This window comes from Pseudophryne corroboree, chromosome 10 (genome assembly GCF_028390025.1).
Source record: "Pseudophryne corroboree isolate aPseCor3 chromosome 10, aPseCor3.hap2, whole genome shotgun sequence".
In the NCBI taxonomy this organism is placed as follows: Eukaryota; Metazoa; Chordata; class Amphibia; order Anura; family Myobatrachidae; genus Pseudophryne; species Pseudophryne corroboree.
The window spans coordinates 218,008,548-218,032,788 of NC_086453.1; the positions used below are offsets into that span (position 1 = coordinate 218,008,548).

At 46.5% G+C, this 24,241-nt stretch overlaps 1 protein-coding gene across 6 annotated transcripts in view; it reads right to left on the minus strand.

Moving 5' to 3' along the window:
• The window catches only part of MORN1 (MORN repeat containing 1), a 1,300,694-nt gene extending 1,276,717 nt beyond the window's left edge, over window positions 1–23,977 (minus strand). For all 6 annotated transcript variants that reach the window (XM_063943076.1, XM_063943075.1, XM_063943078.1 and 3 more), the window contains exon 1: window positions 23,882–23,977. In XM_063943076.1, the coding sequence (XP_063799146.1) occupies window positions 23,882–23,954 (73 nt within the window). In that variant the 5' untranslated portion in view covers window positions 23,955–23,977. The remainder of the gene's footprint in view (window positions 1–23,881) is intronic.
• Window positions 23,978–24,241: the final 264 nt, after the last annotated feature.

Here is a 24,241-nt window from a genome sequence, read left to right on the forward strand (position 1 = left end):
TAGTTTTGCCTATAAAACTGATTAGGGTAATGCAAAGAAGATATTTCAAACATATTCTTTGTATTTTTCATATACTTTATACAGTAAAAACTCTGGCACAAACGTTAGTATGACAGGAAAGGCTCTGTCTCACCTGCCTCACCCTACCGCACGTCACTGCTCTATAGCCCCGCCTTCAGGCACTGGAGATCAGTTTTGTTAACCAGTCCAATGCAGTAGCAGATAAGAGAGACGGTAGATGTTAGTCACATAGAACCACATTCTCACGACAGGAGAAGGGACTAGTGGCTAATGCCATACAAACCCAAAGAAGCTAAGTGCGTCAGGGAGGGCGTCCTGTGGAATCCAGTGTACCTCGCAGAAAGAGATTTAACAATGGTAAGTCTACCATAAATCTCCTTTTCTGCAGCGGGGTACACTGGTATTCCACAGGGAATAACATCGGGGATGTCCTAAAGCAGTTCCTCATGGGAGGGGACGCACTGTAGCGGGCACAAGAACCCAGCGTCCAAAGGAAGCATCCTGGGAGGCGGAAGTATCAAAGGCATAGAACCTGATGAACGTTGTCAAAGTCAGAAAAATGTCTCAATGCACGTTGCCATATTTGCACCGCACACAGGTCCGCGCTGCGCGTGCATGCGCTCTCCCGTGGATGCGCATACCCGCAATAACGTGCACTCGCAGGCGCGGTATGCGTATTTACGGTAGAGTTTATGTAGTCGTAGCGTGCGACTCATTCGTTACAAATGTTCACAATTAATGTAGTTTATAGATCATGGTCCCTTTGATAGATTCTGAAAGTTTGGTTAAAATACAATGTCCCAGAGCTGAGGAATCCCTCTTTATATCGTACGAAGGATCTAACAGGAATCATACAGCAGTGTTTGGTACCCATCGGAAGAGTATTTAATTAGCAATATTCCGGTGTTGGTTTGGAGCGTATTAATCGCTCGTGCGAATAGTTATGGACATAAGAAGTTTATGTCCATTTCTATTAATTACACATACTCAGGTATGCGGCGGGAAACCCAGTTTCCCACCCACCTGAGCTGTTGGAAATCGTCACAGCCCACCTGTATGAATCACCCTATGACCTTTTGTTATGATACAGGGCCGAATTCCTTCGGCCAATGGACAATGGGATTGTAGGACCAGGAGATTGCATTGTGTGTGGGGCATAAATAGGCAGGCCGACCACATCCAGCTCTCACTCTCTCATCAACGGTTATCTGCTGATAGCCGGGAGCTGGATATCGAGGCGCAGGCGATCATACCCTTTGTGCGTAAGTTTCTCTCCGTTATCATTGTCTTTCTGTGAGCCAATCTCTCTCTCTCTCTCTCTCTCTCTCTCTCTCTCTCTCTGTTCTGTTCTCTCATATCTCCCCTAGACTAGGCTAGTATTGTATTGTATTAGATAGTATTGTATTGTATTGCATTTAGGTCAGTGTAGTATTGTCTTTTTTGTATTTATTGTTTAGTTCTGTGGTTAGGAAGTCTCTGTTATATTGTAGTGTATCATTTGTACTGTTATCCCCTTTTACAAGTATATTAGAGATAATACAGTTAATAGGCTTTGGAACCTAAACCAGCATCTGTGTATTTTCTATAGTGTTAAGTGTTCACTTGAGCGTCGGTGACGCTCAAGCAGCTTTGTAGTTAGTCAGGTTACACAAGGTTGCACTTACACCCTGTACTCACATTAAGGTATTCAGTGTATTTCATTGGTATAAGGTTTTATCATAAAGGTATAGCGTTGTGAGCGTCTGCGCCGCTGGTGATCTCCTCGTGGTCTCGAGCGTCCGCTACGCCATAGCGAATCATTACTCTAGTCATAGCCAATAACGTGTCCTGTGATCACTGGGCCGTGAGCGAACGTGACGCTTGAGCGTCTCGCCTACGGCTGAGCGATCGCTACGCCAATAGCGTACCATTACGGTACTTCTTAAGCAAACAGCGTACAGTGTTCTTAGCTTCAAAAAGGGTTGTTATACGACAAAGGAATTTAGCATTGTCAATTGCGGGCTCGTCCTATACTTCTCACATCTGCACTAGGTAGATCAGCAGACATTATCCCCCAGCAAAGGGTGGGAGATTGTCTCATAGTGCTGGCGGGATAAGCGTCTGCTTCGCTTAGATAAAGAGTGCTGAAGGAACCCGGTAACCGGAAGTAAGAACAAAACGCTTGTGTCTTTTTAAAACTGTTTATTTTTCTTTTGTCTTGCGTACGCATACATACCTGCATTTCTTTTCACTTGTGTATTTCATTTTTCGTATATCACTATTCCTGTTTGCCAAATTTTATAGTTGATAGAAAGTGCTGAGAGAGATTTGTCGCTATTTCAATAATTTAAGTAGAAGCAACATAGTTAAAATATAGACAAACACACAGCTTTGCCAAGAGACAAGGTCAGTGTGGTGCGCGGTAAATGATCAAGGATCATCTACATTGATAAACGTATAAATCGTGTTACGGTGGATCTTTGCTGTGCGTACACGTGTCTCTAACAAAAGACTGAGACTTGCATACGCAACCCAAAGGCCGACGCACGCAGCGCAACGGAGCGTCCGTGTACGCTCATGTAACAAATCACAAATGTTATAATTAAAAAGCAATAAGTAGCGCAACGCGGTAAATAACGCAAAGCGATAAATAGCACAAATTGATTTCAGCTTTCCAAAACTTAGTTTAAAAACCTTACTTTACTGTAATACCTCTGGGGAGAGCTATCAGACTACGGGAAATGATTTTTCTGATCAGAAAACTATAAGAATGATATTGGGTTGAAAACGGTATGAGTGTATTGAATCCCGCTTTGTGGACTTTGTGATCTATGTGATAATCCCGCTTTGTGAACTTTGTGATCTATGTGGAACGTGATGAGCACGATCTGAGTGAAAACGTGCAACAGAGTGTGATAAAGTTTTCGTTGTATTACGCTCTGGCTGTTTTGGAGCACAGTAGGGAGACTCCAATGATCCTACCATTTATGGGCAACAAGTGTCTATAAGTGGTACGATTGGACCGCACGGTTGTATGTGTGACCAATAACGCAACGTGATATGAGGTCGTATATCCATGCGTAAATCTTGCCCTCATACGTGTTGTAGGGAGCACATGCAAGCGTGATTTGTGTAAAGAAAAAGGAAGGGAATTTTCTCAGGAAAATCCCTAAAAATAGGGCCTGCAACGGCTACACGTGTCTGCTAGAAGGCGGAACGGAGATACCCGGAGCAGAAGAAGTTCTTTAAGGATTTCCAACGAAGTTCTGTGTTTGGTGCATTTTAGGAAGTTTTTTTCTGTGTTAAAAAGGTCCACAATGGCAGCCAAGTGCACAACACAGAGACGGTCGGAGGTCAGGATTCAGACTCCAGAGGCTTGCAGACCCCGAGGGTCTGCTCGGTTAGTAATGTGGGGGAAATATGGTCCCCACTCTGAGACCTTTTGTGATGAATGGACACGAATGACTGCGGGGGATAAGGTACCATTTCCCGGGATAGGTAGTTTTGACTTAGAGGTGTTGCATAATTTAAGGCGGAGGATCTGTCTCATAAAATACTTGAAACTACGGGTTAAACATGATGATTGTTTGCAGTTATGGCTACAGGAAAGTGAAATACAGAGAAATGTAACTTACATACCTAACTTTCATCTTGAGAGGAGAAACGTGGCAGCAGGGAGAATTATGATTGCGGAGAAAAACACAGGGGTGAACAATATAAACGCTCTTAGCAACTGTAGTATAGATGATAAGAATAAGTGTAATAAATGTAACAAAGATAATTGTAATACTGTTGAATGTACAACTATTAACCCATGCAAGTCGCACCCCATGTTAAACTTTCCTCAGGAACACCAACCAGAAAGTGAACCCAGAACGATGTCGGCACCTCTTCCAGAAGCCATCACACAAGACGTCCAGGTGGACGCGACCCAGTCAGTAAAAACTGTAATCAAACCCCCTAATGGAGGGTCAGGTGAGGTCGTGTCCACAGGTATGTATGGTATTATACATCACGCACAAACAAATGTACCTTATATCCTAGAATCAATTCAGAATGACATTACTGGACTTAATCCTGTTAGGATAATTGCAGTACCAAATGGGGAAACTGACTCTTCAGGAATCACTCCTGTCAGGAACATCGCCATGTACTGCCCTTTTTCCCGAACAGAATTAAGAGCAATTCTGTCTGAATTTCCTGATCCTAGGAAAGACTTAGTTGCTTGTCAAAGATACATTAGAGTGCTAGGACATACTGCAGAGCCAAGTAACAAAGATTGGAGGACAGTTTTGAGGGCATGTTTACCCCCCGATGTTGATTCATTGAAATTTATCACTGATTGTAAGCTAGATGAGGAAGTGCCACTAACAAACAAGTATAACCAAGATAATGTAAAAAGAATCAACCTACAGTTGAAAGAATATTTTCCTACAGTAACAAAGTGGAATAAAATCTATACAATAAGACAAAAAGAAGGTGAATCCGCAGAAGAGTATTTTCACCGGGCTCTGCAGGATATGGCTAGGTACACTGGTATAGATGACATTGAAACTAATGTACACCACAGAGAGGTAGCTGTGTCCGTATTAGCGAACAACTTAAAAGATACACTAAAAATTAGGGTACAAACTTCAATACCTCATTGGAGAGGTATCTCGGTGGCGGCATTAAGAGAGTCCGCTATCGAGCATGACCGAAATATCCAAAGAACCAGGGAAGCGCAGGGAGAGCGGTTGATGACACTGAACATCCAAGCACTAGAGGATGCATCAAGTCGACCGGAACCCCAGGCCCCTAGCACATGGAGAAAGCCAAGGATTTGTTACCATTGTAGAAGAGAAGGGCATTATGCCAACAACTGTAATAACCCACATAAAGTTAGACCCCCTAGACCAAGAAATGAGCAAAATTACAACACACACCATTATAATCAGAGATCAGATAGGAGGAATTTTGAGCCACACCCATGATAGGTAGTCAAGAAAGGTGATCATACGACTGATGGTAAGCCTGAGGTAACTGTTAATAAATTGGGAGGTCATTCACTGAAAGACACAGGAATGACCAGGTGAAACGTTGTAAATGTATCAGTGAAATGTTTTTTTTTTCTCTCTCTATCCCCATCTCTGACGAGTATTGGTAAGAATTCACACATTGCATACCCACTTGGTCCTTGCAGAAGTCTACCAAACCCCAGCATGACCTCCGCCACAATGTATTTCTGGCCAGATACAGACAGTGGAGTAATGCAGGTGCTGGTGGGGAGGGACTGCTCAAGGAGACCAGTAGACACATAGATATGACAGCCTAATAAGTCTGACAATGTTTTTCTAATGCTAACAATGTTTTCTTAATGTTGACAATGTTTAAAAATGCTTTGTTTCTCTTTTCTTATTGATGGTTATTGTCGAGTTATGTAATGTATATATGCACATGAATTGTTCTCTATCTCTTTTTTTTTTTTTTTTGTTGTCTCTCTCTTCCCACTCATGTTTCCATGGTTTAAAGATGGTATGTCACCCCTCAGTTGGACCAATGGTAATGCCAGATTTTTTTTCTCCTTACAGAAAGATCGCCGGTTAGGAAGGAATATTGCATCACCAGAATGTTCGTTTGGAAGACTGAGAGACAGCACCTTTGAGAGGACAGCAGAACAAGAAGAACAACAAGACGAGAGAACTTATTATCGTAACAAGTTCTCTCCCCCTCAAACTGTTTTCTTATACCCCCATTACAAATTTCTTCTTTTCTCCTCCTGTAAGATGGACTTGCCCCAAGAGACTGTGATATGGATTTTCCCGTTAACCATGATGTTGACCAGAGCAGTCTGTTTCGGTGAGAGTACCAGTGAGGTCGAGAAAGGATCCAGAAAGGTCCTGATGACTGAGACGGAGGTGTAAAATTCCAATAGCAACCCAATCACCAAGCAAAGGCGAGTACCGGGCACGATCTAACAACCATGTTATTTGTAAACAACTGTGAAGGAATGTTAGTTCAAAAAGAAAGTTGTATCTGTAGGCTCTGTAACAAAGAAATGCCAATCCAGTTTTAATATCCATATGGACCGGCATCCATTGAGTGACTATCACTCCTTAGTGGGTAACGTGTTAAACCAAACAGATTGTTGGGTATGCTCTCAAGTACCTCAGGGTCACAGCAAATCAGGGCTAGTACCATTTCCTTTAACGTTAGGGGAGGTACTTGAGCTAAGTGGTGGGAGACCGGTGGACCGGAGGTTTAACATCTCCAGCCCTCCTAGTTTGAAGCTCCACCAATACCATGTGGATAGGTCCCTCTTATGTTTTAACATCTCCAATCCCCGTAAGCCGGGAAATTGGGAAGTGTCATGGAGCAACCTTACCATGACCTTTTCACACAGAGCAGATAGAATGCCTACAGATACAGAGCTCGTACGCCACATAGCCAGTAGAGGAAAATCTTTCCGGTATCGATATACCTTAGGAAATAGGATTACTAGAGTTGGAGAGGTATCACCAGGATACTGTGCACATATCGTACAAACCGATACGTGCATTAGGCAGATGGAAGAATTAGGGTCAGGAGATTTCACCTGGAAGGTTTGTAACATGGTCATGTCCTTCTCCGTCCCATATGTTCTCCCCGATGATGCATATTTCATATGCGGGAGAAAGGCGTACAAGTGGCGTGCCCCAAACTCTGAAGGATTGTGTTACATTGGAAAAGTATTGCCTGAAGTGATGACTGTTACACATGACAAAATGAAGGACATACACCGTGGTGCCCAAGCTCCTTATACTCACACTCATTACGAGCACCGAGTTAAAAGACAACTGTCAGAAAGGTTAGAGCATCCGGCCTCTGATCTTATCCATGAATCCACCGGGATTCAGGTTCTGGTAGCGTTAGATTTCACTCGTACCGCTCGGGGAGTGATGAATTATAAATACATTTCCGCACTCGCCAATTTGTTAGATAATATCACTGAAATGTATGATGACACGTTTAGATACACTGGAAGAGAACTTCAAGCTTACAAAACAGAACTAGTTCAGCATAGGATGGTTCTTAATTATCTTACAGCAGTAACAGGCGGATATTGTGTTACATTGGCAACACAGTACGGCATAAAGTGTTGCACGTATATCACAAATAGCACCGAGGATCCGGTAGAGGTCATAGACCAAAAGATGGACGATATTCTCCAATTGAAGTGGGAATTTCGTCGAAAACACAATCTCACCCTTGCTGCTGTAGGTAATGAGCTGACTGGTTGGGTGTCATGGTTGAACCCGCGAAATTGGTTCTCCGGTTTAGGAGACTGGGCTCAAGGAGTCATAATGGATGTTGGAAAGTTTCTACTATGTATCTTGGGTGTCGTTATATCGATTGGATTGATATTTAGATGCGGGCAGGCTTTAATGAGGTGCAAACAAAGTACAAAAGTGATGAGCTTGAGGAGTGAGGAAACTGTAATTAACCTGGATTTGATTTATGACCCAATGATAGAAACCAGAATGTGATGAAAATGCGATTATACGGTCCGTTTCTTTCACCTGTTTTTCTGCTTTTCTCCAAGATACAAAGACCCCCTTGGACGAGGAAGCTGACGAGACGAGATGTATACAGACAACGGATTGACCAAAGAAGAAGATTTGACAACTTTAAATATGGACACTTGATGAACTTTGCCATGGATCCCCAGTTTCCCTAGTATTTTTAAACTCACGCTAGCCCAACATTTTTGTAAATCTGATGGCACTGACAAAGCTTGTTGCTCATGCCTAAGGAGCAAAACAGCGCAAAGAAGACGACTCTCAACAGATACCGAAAACAACTTCGACGACAGATGTACATTTCCCTGACATAGAATATCATTGCATTTTTCGTAAGTGTTCTTTATCTTCATCTCTACAACCCTCAGGTAACGACACACATAGACGATAGGGAATACAGGCACAGATATCAGCAACCACATACCTCCCCCATTCATGTATCATCAACTAAAATGTGCATCCCCATTTTGTTACAACCACAGCCGAAATGAGCTCGGTAGAGTTTGACAGCCCATCCACAGACCTGTACCACAGGATAAGAAGGAATTCAAATGTATACTTCGCAATACCTCGAAGCTTGATTTACAACACGTACGGCACGATGATACATGACCCCCCAAACATGGATTCATACACACATGCTTCTGCTATCTCACTAGGTCATACCCTCTTCACACCTTCTCCTCTCTCCTCCCCTACCCAACCATGGAAATCAATTAACCCCTGACTTACATTTTTCTCCTTAAATGTTTTGTGGCAGTTATTATTGACTGCCAAAGGGTGGACTGTCAAAGTCAGAAAAATGTCTCAATGCACGTTGCCATATTTGCACCGCACACAGGTCCGCGCTGCGCGTGCATGCGCTCTCCCGTGGATGCGCATACCCGCAATAACGTGCACTCGCAGGCGCGGTATGCGTATTTACGGTAGAGTTTATGTAGTCGTAGCGTGCGACTCATTCGTTACAAATGTTCACAATTAATGTAGTTTATAGATCATGGTCCCTTTGATAGATTCTGAAAGTTTGGTTAAAATACAATGTCCCAGAGCTGAGGAATCCCTCTTTATATCGTACGAAGGATCTAACAGGAATCATACAGCAGTGTTTGGTACCCATCGGAAGAGTATTTAATTAGCAATATTCCGGTGTTGGTTTGGAGCGTATTAATCGCTCGTGCGAATAGTTATGGACATAAGAAGTTTATGTCCATTTCTATTAATTACACATACTCAGGTATGCGGCGGGAAACCCAGTTTCCCACCCACCTGAGCTGTTGGAAATCGTCACAGCCCACCTGTATGAATCACCCTATGACCTTTTGTTATGATACAGGGCCGAATTCCTTCGGCCAATGGACAATGGGATTGTAGGACCAGGAGATTGCATTGTGTGTGGGGCATAAATAGGCAGGCCGACCACATCCAGCTCTCACTCTCTCATCAACGGTTATCTGCTGATAGCCGGGAGCTGGATATCGAGGCGCAGGCGATCATACCCTTTGTGCGTAAGTTTCTCTCCGTTATCATTGTCTTTCTGTGAGCCAATCTCTCTCTCTCTCTCTCTCTCTCTCTGTTCTGTTCTCTCATATCTCCCCTAGACTAGGCTAGTATTGTATTGTATTAGATAGTATTGTATTGTATTGCATTTAGGTCAGTGTAGTATTGTCTTTTTTGTATTTATTGTTTAGTTCTGTGGTTAGGAAGTCTCTGTTATATTGTAGTGTATCATTTGTACTGTTATCCCCTTTTACAAGTATATTAGAGATAATACAGTTAATAGGCTTTGGAACCTAAACCAGCATCTGTGTATTTTCTATAGTGTTAAGTGTTCACTTGAGCGTCGGTGACGCTCAAGCAGCTTTGTAGTTAGTCAGGTTACACAAGGTTGCACTTACACCCTGTACTCACATTAAGGTATTCAGTGTATTTCATTGGTATAAGGTTTTATCATAAAGGTATAGCGTTGTGAGCGTCTGCGCCGCTGGTGATCTCCTCGTGGTCTCGAGCGTCCGCTACGCCATAGCGAATCATTACTCTAGTCATAGCCAATAACGTGTCCTGTGATCACTGGGCCGTGAGCGAACGTGACGCTTGAGCGTCTCGCCTACGGCTGAGCGATCGCTACGCCAATAGCGTACCATTACGGTACTTCTTAAGCAAACAGCGTACAGTGTTCTTAGCTTCAAAAAGGGTTGTTATACGACAAAGGAATTTAGCATTGTCAACGTGTTCACAGAGGACCACGTAGCTGCCTTGCACAATTGTTCTGCAGACTCGCCACGGCGGGCCGCCCAAGGTCTACCCGACCAAGTAGAATGGGCCTTGGTAGCAGCAGGAGCTGGGAGCCCAGCCTGCGCATAAGCTGGTGCAATTACCATTCTATCCATCTGGCCAATGTTTGCTTATTCGCAGGCCAGCCACGTTTGTGAAAACCAAAAAGTACAAAAAGGGAATCTGACCTCCTGATACAGGCAGTCCTTTCCACATAAATAGGGAGAGCCCGTACCACGTCCAAAGATCTTTCTTTGGAGGACAAACCAGAAGAGATGAAAGCCGGAACCACAATCTTCTGGTTAAGGGGAAAAGATGATACCACCTTAGGTAAATAACCAGGGCTTGTTCGAAGAACTGCCCGGTCACCGTGAAAAATCAAAAAGGGTGGGCGACAGGACAAAGTGTCTAAGTCCGACACCCTCCTAGCAGAGGCAAAAGCCAACAGAAACACGACCTTAAGCGTTAGGCATTTAAGGTCCACAGACTCAAGAGGTTCAAATGGAGACCCTTGCAGGGCATTTAAGACTACAGACAGATCCCATGGAGCCACAGGCGGTACACAGGGAGGCTGAATCCGTAGAACACCCAGAGTGAAAGTGTGAACATCAGGAAGAGACGCAATTTTTATCTGAAACCACACCGACAAGGCAGATATATGAACCTTGAAGGAGGCCAGACGAAGGCCCAAGTCTAGGCCTTGTTGTAGAAAAGCCAAAAGTCTGGAAGTTTTGAAAGAATATGCATCATAATTCTTAGCAGCACACTATGTAAAGTAAGAATTCCAGACCCTGTAATAAATACGAGCTGAAGTTGGTTTACGGGCATTCAACATAGTTTGAATGACCGCCTCAGAAAATCCATTGGCTCTAAGGAGTGATGCTTCAAGAACCACGACGTCAAAGCCAGTCTGGCCAGGTCCAGGTAGACACAAGGGCCCTGAATGAGGAGGTCTGGGCGTTGAGGAAGTAGAGACTCTATGGAGAGACCCTGCAGGTCTGAGAACCAATGTCGTCTGGGCCACGCTGGAGTGACCAGAAGTAGTATTCCTCCTTCTTGTTTGAACTCTCGTATTACCCGGGGCAGGGAACACGTATGGCAGCCGAAAGTTCCATGGAATTGCCAGTGCGTCCATGAACACTGCTTGAGGATCCCTTGTCCTTGCTCCGAAGACCGGAACCTTGTGATCGTGTCGAGATGCCATCGGGTCTACATCTGGTAGGCCCCACTTGTCCACTAGGAGTTGAAAGACTTTGGGATGAAGACTCCACTCTCCGGCGTGTATGTCCTGACGACTGAGGAAGTCCGCTTTCCAGTTGAGGACTCCCGGAATGAACACTGCCGATATGGCTGGCAGATGGCGTTCCACCCATTGGAGGATATTTGACACTTCCATCATTGCCATGCGGCTTCGAGTGCCGCCTTGATGATTTATGTACACCGTGGTGGCATTGTCTGATTGTACTTGAACAGGCCTGTTCTGTACCAGAGGCAGGGCCAGAATCAACGCATTGAACACTGCCCGCAATTCCAGAATGTTTATCGGGAGGAGAGATTCCTCCCTGGTCCACCGACCCTGGAGAGAGTGTTGCTCCAACACTGTGCCCCAACCCCGCAAACTGGCGTCCGTTGTCAGGAGGACCCAGTTGGAGATCCAAAACAGACGGCCCCTGCTTAACTGTCAGTCCATTAGCCACCCGCTCAGTGACCGACGTACCTCCGGATTTAAGGAAATCATTTGAGACCTGATCCGGTGGGGCAATCCATCCCACCTGGCAAGGATTAACCTCTGCAGAGGGCGGGAATGAAATAGAGCGTACTATACCATATTGAAAGCCGACACCATGAGGCCTAGTACTTGCATCGCTGAGTGTATCAACACTCTGTGATCTTGTCCTGAAGTTTCAGGACCTTCTCTGGAGACAGAAACAGTCTTTGGCTGTGTATGTCCAGCAGCGCCCCCAGGTGCACCATGCTCCGAGCAGGGACCAGCGGGGACTTCATCCAGTTGATGAGCCACCCATGGGCTTGTAGGAATTGGACAGACATCTCCATTTCACTGAGGACATCTTGGGAGTTTGCCAGAATCAGCAAGTCGTCCAGATACGGCAGGATCCTGATTCCCTGACGACAGAGGAAAGCCGTCATCACAGCCATGACCTTGGTGAAAATCCGAGGTGCTGTGGCCAGTCCAAATGGCAGAGCCTGAAACTGAAAATGAAGGTTGCCAATAGCAAACCGCAGATATTGCTGATGCAAAATGGCAATAGATATGTGCAGGTAAGCATCCTGTATGTCCAGGGATACCATATAGTCCTCAGGTTCCGTGGCCATGACAATAGAGCGCAGGGTTTCCATACGGAATTTGGACACTCTCGCAAACTTGTTCAATGATTTGAGGTTGAGGATAGGCCGGAAAGACCCATTTGGTTTCGGAACTAGAAACAGGGTCGAATAGTATCCCCAACCTCTCCGGGACAGAGGTACCTGCACTACCACTCCTGTTTCCAGGAGGGAATGTACAACAAAGTGTAGAGCATGCGCTTTCAACGGATCCGAGGGAATAACCGTTGAACAGAACTGGCGAGGTTGACGTCTCTTGAAAGAGATTGCGTACCCGTGAGAGACAACTTCCCACACCCAGGCGTCTGAAGTGGTCTTTAACCAGGCCTGGGCGAACTGCAGAAGTCGGCCTCCCACCCTGGGGTCGCCCAGGGGAAGGCCCACCCTGTCATGCAGCAGGGTTGTCTTGTTTGGAAGCTGGCTGACGGGCGTCCCAGGATTGTTTAGATTTGGGCTTAATGGTTTTGGAAGTACGAGCCTGTCTCAGGTACGCCTGACCTTTTGCTTTACTTGGAGGTCGAAAAGGAATGAAAAGTTGTACTCTTAGCCTTCTGGGTAGACGGATTAGTACTTGGGAGAAACGCAGTCTTGGCCGTCACCAAGTCAGTCACAATCTTGTTCAGATCCTCCCCAAGTAGTCTCCCTTGAAAGGAAGCACCTCCAAGGTCTTTTTAGAGTCCAGGTCCACTTTCCAGGACCTCAACCACAGAATCCGGCGATCCAGGATAGACGTAGTAGATGCCTTGGCCGCCATGACCCCTGCATCAGAGGCCGCCTCCTGAATATAGTGAGAGGCTGTGGTAATATACGACAGATATTGTCAGACAGTGTCAGAAAAATTTAGAGGTAGCTCATCCTCAATTGCCTGAACTCATGCTTTAATAGCTTTTGCAGCCCAAGAGGCTGCCATAGTGGGTCTATGCACAGCACCGGTAAGTGTGTAAATAGACTTCAGGCATCCCTCCACACGCTTATCCATCAGTTCCTTCAGTGAGGTGACAGTGGTGATAGGCAGAGTAGAAGATACCACTAGATGGGCGACATGGGAATCCACCGGTGGTGAATTTTCCCACTTGTTACTCAACTTCGCAGGGATAGGGTAACGAGCTAGCATCTTTTTGGACAGGTAAAATGTATTTCCTGGAGACGACCAGGATTCCTGACGTATGTCAATTAAAAAGTCAGAATGTGGTAAAACTACTATGAGACCCTGACGCACTTAGCCCCCCAGGGTACAGAATATAGTGATAGCAATACGTGTGATACACAGAATAGAATCCACACAGCATCTATAGGCACACACAGTCACAGGTACAATGCAGAAATTATTACATATAAACAATAAGACTGCACTGGACTAGTAAATCTACATATAGATATGTATGTATACAGATATAACAATGCACAGTAAACACTGGATGTATATCCATAAATATTCATATAGCAGTACACGTGTTCTTAACTAACACTGTCTAAAATGACATGTAGAATACTTAAGTGTCTGTAAATACACAGCGCTGACAAGACAGGCAGTTTTACAGAGGAGACAGTGCCCATCCATCCCGGAGATCAGCCCAGCTAGTAGTGAAGATGGCGCCAAAATCTCAGCAGGGAGTGAGGGAGAGAGAAATGCAGCTCCAGGGTGGGAACACCAGCAGTAGATGGCGCCCGGAGCTGGGGGAGGGGCTACAGGTCAGAGCCTTATCCCCTCTGCTGGACTTCACCACCGGGTACTATGGAACCTAATACCAACAGGTTTTTGGTAAATCCGACCTGTGCTCCCTGCCCTGGTGGATATAGTGGGGTCCAGCCAGTCCCCGTCTGACGACGGCACTACTGTGTGGCATAATGTGTATAATGGGGACCACTGTACAACTGTGTAGCGGAATGTAAATAAGGGGCTCTAGTGTGTGAAATAATGTATATAAGGGGAACTACTGTGTAGCATAACGTGAATAACGGTAATTACTGTGCGGTGTAATGTGAGTAAGGGACACTACCAGTGCCGTTTCTTGCGGCGGACGAGCCGTGCAAATGCACAGGGCGCCCGCCGCGGCACTTTGCGGCTCCTTGTCTCCTCCGCCCTCTTCCCGAGCACTCCTGCTCGGGGGGCGGAGTTTCGTGGAATGACACGGTTGCGTCGTGACGTCATGACACAATCGCATCATTCCGTGAAACCCCGAGCAGGAGTACTCGGGAAGAGGGAGGAGGAGCAGACAAGCTGGAAGCAGAGCCAGCCATAGGCATAGGCAAACTAGGCAATTGCCTAGGGCATTTGATATACCAAGGGGCATCAGCAGCTTCTGCTGATTAAAATGATATGCAGCATGCCTATATTCTGTGTGTAGCATTTCATATGCAGATACAGCCACAGTCAAACACAGTATATAGGCATGCTGCATATCATTTTAATCAGCAGAAGCTGCTTGTGCATCCTAGCCACATAGCAATGCAAATAAGATGCATTTTCATAAAAAAAGGTGCCCGACATTAGCATTGAGGCAAGATTTATGAGGACACATCTGTATCCAAGCAGAGGCAGAGGTCACAGTGTTAGTGGCAGTGTGAGTACTGTGTGCATGTGAGTGGGTTGGTTGTGCAGTAGTGTTCGGAATATGTGTAAGGAGCATTATGTGTGTCATGTAAAAATGCATTAATAATGTGCAACATATGTGTAAGGGGCACTATGTGTGTCATTATGTGTATAAGGGCATTAATAATGTGCGCCATTTGTATAACAGGGTTCTACTGTATGTGTGTCATTATGTGTATAGGGGCCCTAATAATGTGCAGCAAATGTGTAGGGGGCACTATGTGTGTCATTATGTGTATAAGGGCATTAATAACGTGCAGCATATGTGTAAGGGACATTATGTGTAAAAGGGCATTAATAAAGGTTGTCATAATGTGTAAGGCGCATTATGTTTATAAGGACATTAATAATGTGTCTCATATGTGTAAGGAGCATTACTGTGTGCAATTATGTGTACAAATGCATTACTAATGTGTGGCATTATGTGTATAAGGTACTCTACTATGTGGCGTTGCGTAGAGAAAGGGCACTACTGTGTGGTCTAATGTGAATAAAGAGCAATAGGGTGTGGTGTAATGTGAATAAGGAGCAATTCAGTGTGATATAATGTGAATAAGGGGCTCTACTGTGAGGAGTAACGTTTAAGGTAAAGTAATACTACTGTGGGATGTAATATGAATTATGGACACTATCGCATGATCAAATGTGAATAAAGTTGCAGTACTGTGTGGCGTAATTGGAATTGGGGTTACTATTGTGGGGCCTTGCCAGCAAAAACACACCCCTTTTTGGGCTGTGTGCAAAATGTGTGAACTATTCCTATTTAAAATATAGGGGGTACAAACCCCAAAATAAGGACTGCTATGGGTGAGGGGTGATGGTTCTGGGAAAGAGGTGCAAGGTCAGAGGCGGAACCAGCGGTTGTGCTAGGGGGCACCAGCCAAAATCTTGCCTAGGGCATCATATTGGTTAGGGCCGGCTCTGGCTGGAAAGAGGAGGCGGCCGGCGCGAGGGAGGAGAGGCGGCCCGACCCGAAGAGCGGGAAGATCTTCTTCATGTGTAAGTAGTCTCTCTCTCTCCCCCCCCCCTCTCCCTTCCTTCCCCTCCACTTGACACTTGCCTGCCGTACTGTGTAAAATGGGGACACCTGCCTGCCGTACTGTGTAAAATGGGGACACGTGCCTGCCGTAATGTGTAAAATGGGGACACTTGCCTGTGTAATGTGTGAAATGGGGACACCTGCCTGCCGCACTGTGTAAAATGGGGACACCTGCCTGCGTAATGTGTAAAATGGGGACACGTGCCTGCCGTAATGTGTAAAATGGGGACTCTTGCCTGCGTAATGTGTAAAATGGGGACACTTGTCTGCTGTACTGTGTAAAATGGGGACACCTGCTTGCCGTACTGTGTAAAATGGGGACTCTTGCCTGCTGTACTGTGTAAAATGGGGACACCTGCCTGCCGTACTGTGTAAAATGGGGACACTTGCCTGCCGCACTGTGTAAAATGGGGACTCTTGCCTGCCGTAATGTGTAAAATGTGGAGTCTTGCCTGCGTAATGTGTAAAATGGGGACACGTGCCTGCTGTAATGTGTAAAATGGGGACTCTTGCCTGCCGTAATGTGTAAAATGGGGACTCTTGCCTGCCGTAATGTGTAAAATGGGGAGACTTGCCTGCGTAATGTGTAAAATGGGGACTCTTGCCTGCCGTAATGTGTAAAATGGGGAGTCTTCCCTGCGTAATGTGTAAAATGGGGACACGTGCCTGCTGTAATGTGTAAAATGGAGACTCTTGCCTGCCATACTGTGTAAAATGGGCACTCTTGCCTGCCGCACTGTGTAAAATGGGGACTCTTGCCTGCCGTACTGTGTAAAATGGGGACTCTTGCCTGCCGTAATGTGTAAAATGGGGAGTATTGCCTGCATAATGTGTAAAATAGGGACTTGTGCCTGCCGCACTGTGTAAAATGGGGACACGTGCCTGCTGTAATGTGTAAAATGGGGAGTCTTGCCTGCGTAATGTGTAAAATGGGGACTTTTGAATTTTTTTTTCCCCCTGAGGTGGCCGTGATATCAGATGAGGCCACGCCCATTTAATGAGGCCATGCCCCCTTGCTGAGAGCATGCATTTTCTTTTTACATCTATGTTGCTGGGGGGGGGGGGGGGGCATTTTTTTTATGTCAATGGGGGGCGGGAGGGGGGGGGGAGTTGGAGGCATTTTGAAATCTCGCACTGGGAGCCAAATGGGCTAGAAACAGCCCCAGGCACTACTGTGTGGTGTAATGTGAATTAAGGGTATTATTGTTTGGCCTTTTTTGGCACACGCGACTTCCATATTTCAAATATGGGGGGGGTAGGGGTGCACCAGTCCCTACTTTGCCAGGTGTGATCGGACCCCTAGATACACCCCTGCACACACCCATAAAAAAAACATTCTCTATTGGAGAAACCAAGGGTGGGATAGTAATCAGAAAATAAGAATTTACTTACCGATAATTCTATTTCTCGTAGTCCGTAGTGGATGCTGGGGACTCCGTCAGGACCATGGGGAATAGCGGCTCCGCAGGAGACAGGGCACAAAAGTAAAAGCTTTAGGATCAGGTGGTGTGCACTGGCTCCTCCCCCTATGACCCTCCTCCAAGCCTCAGTTAGGATACTGTGCCCGGACGAGCGTACACAATAAGGAAGGATTTTGAATCCCGGGTAAGACTCATACCAGCCACACCAATCACACTGTACAACCTGTGATCTGAACCCAGTTAACAGCATGATAACAGCGGAGCCTCTGAAAAGATGGCTCACAACAATAATAACCCGATTTTTGTAACAATAACTATGTACAAGTATTGCAGACAATCCGCACTTGGGATGGGCGCCCAGCATCCACTACGGACTACGAGAAATAGAATTATCGGTAAGTAAATTCTTATTTTCTCTGACGTCCTAAGTGGATGCTGGGGACTCCGTCAGGACCATGGGGATTATACCAAAGCTCCCAAACGGGCGGGAGAGTGCGGATGACTCTGCAGCACCGAGTGAGAGAACTCCAGGTCCTCCTCAGCCAGGGTGTGCCCCTGACCAAGTAGCAGCTCGGCAAAGTTGTAAAGCCGAGACCCCTCGGGCAGCCGCCCAAGATGAGCCCACCTTCCTTGTGGAATGGGCATTTACATATTTTGGCTGTGGCAGGCCTGCCACAGAATGTGCAAGCTGAATTGTACTACACATCCAACTAGCAATCGTCTGCTTAGAAGCAAGAGCACCCAGTTTGTTGGGTGCATACAGGATAACAGCAAGTCAGTTTTCCTGACTCCAGCCGTCCTGGAAACCTATATTTTCAGGGCCCTGACAACATCTAGCAACTTGGAGTCCTCCAAGTCCCTAGTAGCCGCAGGTACCACAATAAGCTGGTTCAGGTGAAACGCTGACACCACCTTAGGGAGAAACTGGGGACGAGTCTGCAGCTCTGCCCTGTCCGAATGGACAATCAGATATGGGCTTTTGTGAGACAAAGCCGCCAATTCTGACACTCGCCTGGCCGAGGCCAGGGCCAACATCATGGTCACTTTCCATGTGAGATATTTCAAATCCACAGATTTGAGCGGTTTAAACCAATGTGATTTGAGGAATCCCAGAACTACGTTGAGATCCCACAGTGCCACTGGAGGCACAAAAGGGGGTTGTATATGCAGTACTCCCTTGACAAACTTCTGGACTTCAGGAACTGAAGCCAATTCTTTCTGGAAGAAAATCGACAGGGCCGAAATTTGAACCTTAATGGACCCCAATTTGAGGCCCATAGACACTCCTGTTTGCAGGAAATGCAGGAATCGACCGAGTTGAAATTTCTTCGTGGGGCCTTCCTGGCCTCACACCACGCAACATATTTTCGCCACATGTGGTGATAATGTTGTGCGGTCACCTCCTTCCTGGCTTTGACCAGGGTAGGAATGACCTCTTCCGGAATGCCTTTTTCCCTTAGGATCCGGCGTTCAACCGCCATGCCGTCAAACGCAGCCGCGGTAAGTCTTGGAACAGACATGGTACTTGCTGAAGCAAGTCCCTTCTTAGCGGCAGAGGCCATGAGTCCTCTGTGAGCATCTCTTGAAGTTCCGGGTACCAAGTCCTTCTTGGCCAATCCGGAGCCACGAGTATAGTTCTTACTCCTCTACGTCTTATAATTCTCAGTACCTTAGGTATGAGAAGCAGAGGAGGGAACACATACACCGACTGGTACACCCACGGTGTTACCAGAACGTCCACAGCTATTGCCTGAGGGTCTCTTGACCTGGCGCAATACCTGTCCAGTTTTTTGTTCAGGCGGGACGCCATCATGTCCACCTTTGGTCTTTCCCAACGGTTCACAATCATGTGGAAGACTTCCCGATGAAGTCCCCACTCTCCCGGGTGGAGGTCGTGCTGAGGAAGTCTGCTTCCCAGTTGTCCACTCCCGGAATGAACACTGCTGACAGTGCTATCACATGATTTTCCGCCCAGCAAAGAATCCTTGCAGTTTCTGCCATTGCCCTCCTGCTTCTTGTGCCGCCCTGTCTGTTTACGTGGGCGACTGCCGTGATGTTGTCCCACTGGATCAATACCGGCTGACCTTGAAGCAGAGGTCTTGCTAAGCTTAGAGCATTGTAAATTGCTCTTAGCTCCAGTATATTTATGTGGAGAGAAGTCTCCAGACTTGATCACACTCCCTGGAAATTTTTTCCTTGTGTGACTGCTCCCCAGCCTTTCAGGCTGGCATCCGTGGTCACCAGGACCCAGTCCTGAATGCCGAATCTGTGGCCCTTTAGTAGATGAGCACTCTGCAGCCACCACAGAAGAGACACCCTTGTCCTTGGAGACAGGGTTATCCGCTGATGCATCTGAAGATGCGATCCGGACCATTTTTCCAGCAGATCCCACTGAAAAGTTCTTGCGTGAAATCTGCCGAATGGAATCGCTTCGTAAGAAGCCACCATTTTTCCCAGGACCCTTGTGCAATGATGCACTGACACTTTTCCTGGTTTTAGGAGGTTCCTGACTAGCTCGGATAACTCCCTGGCTTTCTCCTCCGGGAGAAACACCTTTCTCTGAACTGTGTCCAGAATCATCCCTAGGAACAGCAGACGTGTCGTCGGAGACAGCTGCGATTTTGGAATATTTAGAATCCACCCGTGCTGTCGTAGAACTACTTGAGATAGTGCTACTCCGACCTCCAACTGTTCTCTGGACCTTGCCCTTATCAGGAGATCGTCCAAGTAAGGGATAATTAAGACGCCTTTTCTTTGAAGAAGAATCATCATTTCGGCCATTACCTTGGTAAAGACCCGGGGTGCCGTGGACAATCCAAACGGCAGCGTCTGAAACTGATAGTGACAGTTTTGTACCACGAACCTGAGGTACCCTTGGTGAGAAGGGCAAATTGGGACATGGAGGTAAGCATCCTTGATGTCCAGGGACACCATATAGTCCCCTTCTTCCTGGTTCGCTATCACTGCTCTGAGTGACTCCATCTTGATTTGAACCTTTGTATGTAAGTGTTCAAATATTTCAGATTTAGAATAGGTCTCACCGAGCCGTCTGGCTTCAGTACCACAAAATAGTGTGGAATAATACCCCTTTCCTTGTTGTAGGAGGGGTACTTTGATTATCACCTGCTGGGAATACAGCTTGTGAATTGTTTCCAATACTGCCTCCCTGTCGGAGGGAGACGTTGGTAAAGCAGACTTCAGGAACCTGCGAGGGGGAGACGTCTCGAATTTCCAATCTGTACCCCTGGGATACTACTTGTAGGATCCAGGGGTCCACTTGCGAGTGAGCCCACTGCGCGCTGTTTGTACGGCCCCAGCGTCATGCTGAGGACTTGGCAAAAGCGGTGGAGGGCTTCTGTTCCTGGGAATGGGCTGCCTGCTGCAGTCTTCTTCCCTTTCCTCTATCCCTGGGCAGATATGACTGGCTTTTTGCCTGCTTGCCCTTATGGGGACGAAAGGACTGAGGCTGAAAAGACGGTGTCTTTTTCTGCTGAGATGTGACTTGGGGTAAAAAAGGTGGATTTTCCAGCTGTTGCCGTGGCCACCAGGTCCGATGGACCGACCCCAAATAACTCCTCCCCTTTATACGGCAATACTTCCATGTGCCGTTTGGAATCTGCATCACCTGACCACTGTCGTGTCCATAAACATCTTCTGGCAGATATGGACATCGCACTTACTCTTGATGCCAGAGTGCAAATATCCCTCTGTGCATCTCGCATATATAGAAATGCATCCTTTAAATGCTCTATAGTCAATAAAATACTGTCCCTGTCAAGGGTATCAATATTTTCAGTCAGGGAATCCGACCAAGCCACCCCAGCGCTGCACATCCAGGCTGAGGCGATCGCTGGTCGCAGTATAACACCAGTATGTGTGTATATACTTTTTAGGATATTTTCCAGCCTCCTATCAGCTGGCTCCTTGAGGGCGGCCGTATCTGGAGACGGTAACGCCACTTGTTTTGATAAGCGTGTGAGCGCCTTATCCACCCTAAGGGGTGTTTCCCAACGCGCCCTAACTTCTGGCGGGAAAGGGTATAACGCCAATAATTTTCTATCGGGGGAAACCCACGCATCATCACACACTTCATTTAATTTATCTGATTCAGGAAAAACTACAGGTAGTTTTTTCACACCCCACATAATACCCTCTTTTGTGGTACTTGTAGTATCAGAAATATGTAACACCTCCTTCATTGCCCTTAACATGTAACGTGTGGCCCAAATGGAAAATACGTTTGTTTCTTCACCGTCGACACTGAAGTCAGTGTCCGTGTCTGTGTCTGTGTCGACCGACTGAGGTAAATGGGCGTTTTAAAGCCCCTGACGGTGTTTGAGACGCCTGGACAGGTACTAATTGGTTTGCCGGCCGTCTCATGTCGTCAACCGACCTTGCAGTGTGTTGACATTATCACGTAATTCCCTAAATAAGCCATCCATTCCGGTGTCGACTCCCTAGAGAGTGACATCACCATTACAGGCAATTGCTCCGCCTCCTCACCAACATCGTCCTCATACATGTCGACACACACGTACCGACACACAGCACACACACAGGGAATGCTCTGATAGAGGACAGGACCCCACTAGCCCTTTGGGGAGACAGAGGGAGAGTTTGCCAGCACACACCAAAACGCTATATTATACAGGGACAACCTTATATAAGTGTTTTCCCTTATAGCATCTTAATATATAATAATATCGCCAAATAAGTGCCCCCCCTCTCTGTTTTAACCCTGTTTCTGTAGTGCAGTGCAGGGGAGAGCCTGGGAGCCTTCCTAGCAGCGGAGCTGTGTAGGAAAATGGCGCTGTGTGCTGAGGAGAATAGGCCCCGCCCCCTTTTCGGCGGGCTTCTTCTCCCGTTTTTCTGACAACCTGGCAGGGGTTAAATACATCCATATAGCCCCAGGGGCTATATGTGATGTATTTTTAGCCAGTATAGGTACTTTCATTGCTGCCCAGGGCGCCCCCCCAAGCGCCCTGCACCCTCAGTGACCGTTGGTGTGAAGTGTGCTGAGAGCAATGGCGCACAGCTGCAGTGCTGTGCGCTACCTCATGAAGACTGAGAAGTCTTCAGCCGCCGATTTCTGGACCTCTTCTCTCTTCAGCATCTGCAAGGGGGTCGGCGGCGCGGCTCCGGTGACCCATCCAGGCTGTACCTGTGATCGTCCCTCTGGAGCTAGTGTCCAGTAGCCTAAGAAGCCAATCCATCCTGCACGCAGGTGAGTTCACTTCTTCTCCCCTAAGTCCCTCGTTGCAGTGAGCCTGTTGCCAGCAAGACTCACTGAAAATAAAAAACCTAACAAAACTTTTACTCTAAGCAGCTCTTTAGGAGAGCCACCTAGATTGCACCCTTCTCGGCCGGGCACAAAAACCTAACTGAGGCTTGGAGGAGGGTCATAGGGGGAGGAGCCAGTGCACACCACCTGATCCTAAAGCTTTTACTTTTGTGCCCTGTCTCCTGCGGAGCCGCTATTCCCCATGGTCCTGACGGAGTCCCCAGCATCCACTTAGGACGTCAGAGAAAAAGTGAATTTTGTATCATCCATGTAAGAGTAAACCATCTTTATGTATGTTAGCACAAACGTAAGAACACTAATGTGCCAAATCTGTACCAGCAAGAATTCACCAACAAGATTGTATAGCAGATGCCATCTTGATTTTTCATTTTGCAAGCATCTGTTCAATAGTTGGCGAGTGCCAAAAAGACAGACACCATAAACTTTTCATTGACAGGTATAATAATTAGAACCTATAACAAAACTGACTGAACACCATACAAAAATTAAGCCATGTAAGCCGTTTTACTATGTAATTCTCACTTAGGGGTGGATATATCGCGGGAATAAGAAATTATTTTGCAAGGGTATTTATCAGCAATATCTTGAGCGACATGGGTCCAATAAGAGCCAATGATTGTGATGAGAAAAAGGAAAGTGATCACTTATGTGCAGTGGCGCCGAGTGGGGGGGTGGGGTACTAATTACCCAGTTCCAGGTCTGATGGAGGGGCCATGGTCTCCCCCTTACCTGGCAGCAACAGCTTTTCTCCTCAGTGCAGCACACGCTGCTGTGTGCTGGGCTGTAGTGTGGCCAGGGAGACACTTAAAATAAAAAAATGTCTGTATTTTTTTCTTAGGGAGCATGGCCGTGCCTCCTGTGATTATGTCACGCCCCCCTAAAAGTACCTGGGCGCAGCCAGGCTCTCTACTGCCCTGCTTATGCGATCACTTTACTTCCAGGTTCCACAGGTATTGCTCAAAATGACGTACGCTAGCATTCAGTAACTCTCTGATTGAAAAAATAAAAAATTGCGATCTTGCAATGGCTAACGCTATCTTTTCAGAGTATGATACACTACCCATTTCTGCAGTCCCCACAAAAACCTATGGAGAAAGTGTCTGCAACTGATACCCGAAAGAACGCAACAGTTCTCAGTTATGTACCTTTTCATCATCATACCCCCAGATCACTAATAATAGAGCAATCTTCCAAAAACAGCTATTTTCAAAAGATTAATTGCAAAAATTGTTTGGTGCATCAACCCTTGTCGTATAAATTTAAGAGTTGAAAGATTTTTATTTTGCAAGCTAATTTTCAATAAGTGGGAAGTGCCAAAAAGGCTTACACCATACACTTTCACTGAGCAGTAAATTAGAATATCTCACTTATTACCGTGCCGAAGCTGCTTTTTCACATCACCCACATATTGGTGAGAGGATCTGGTAACTTTCCTGGGCGCCGCCATCTTGCGTTTCAATGTTTAGTGTAGCAACCGAACGCAGCCAGCGAGCCGGTGTTGTAACTAGGGGGCGGAGCTACGGAGAAAGTGACGGACCAATCAGCATGAAGCCGCTGTCAGGTTCACTGCACGGAGGGAGAGCTGCAAGCGTGAGTGCAGGAGGCTGGGTAGTGGTACGCTGCGGCGTTTTATTCCCTAACTTGCTGGAAGCCGCTCCGAGCGAGTGTCAGAGACTGAGAGCGAGTGGTTGTTGTTTTCTTCACAGAACGTAATAGTTTCTATAGAACACTGAT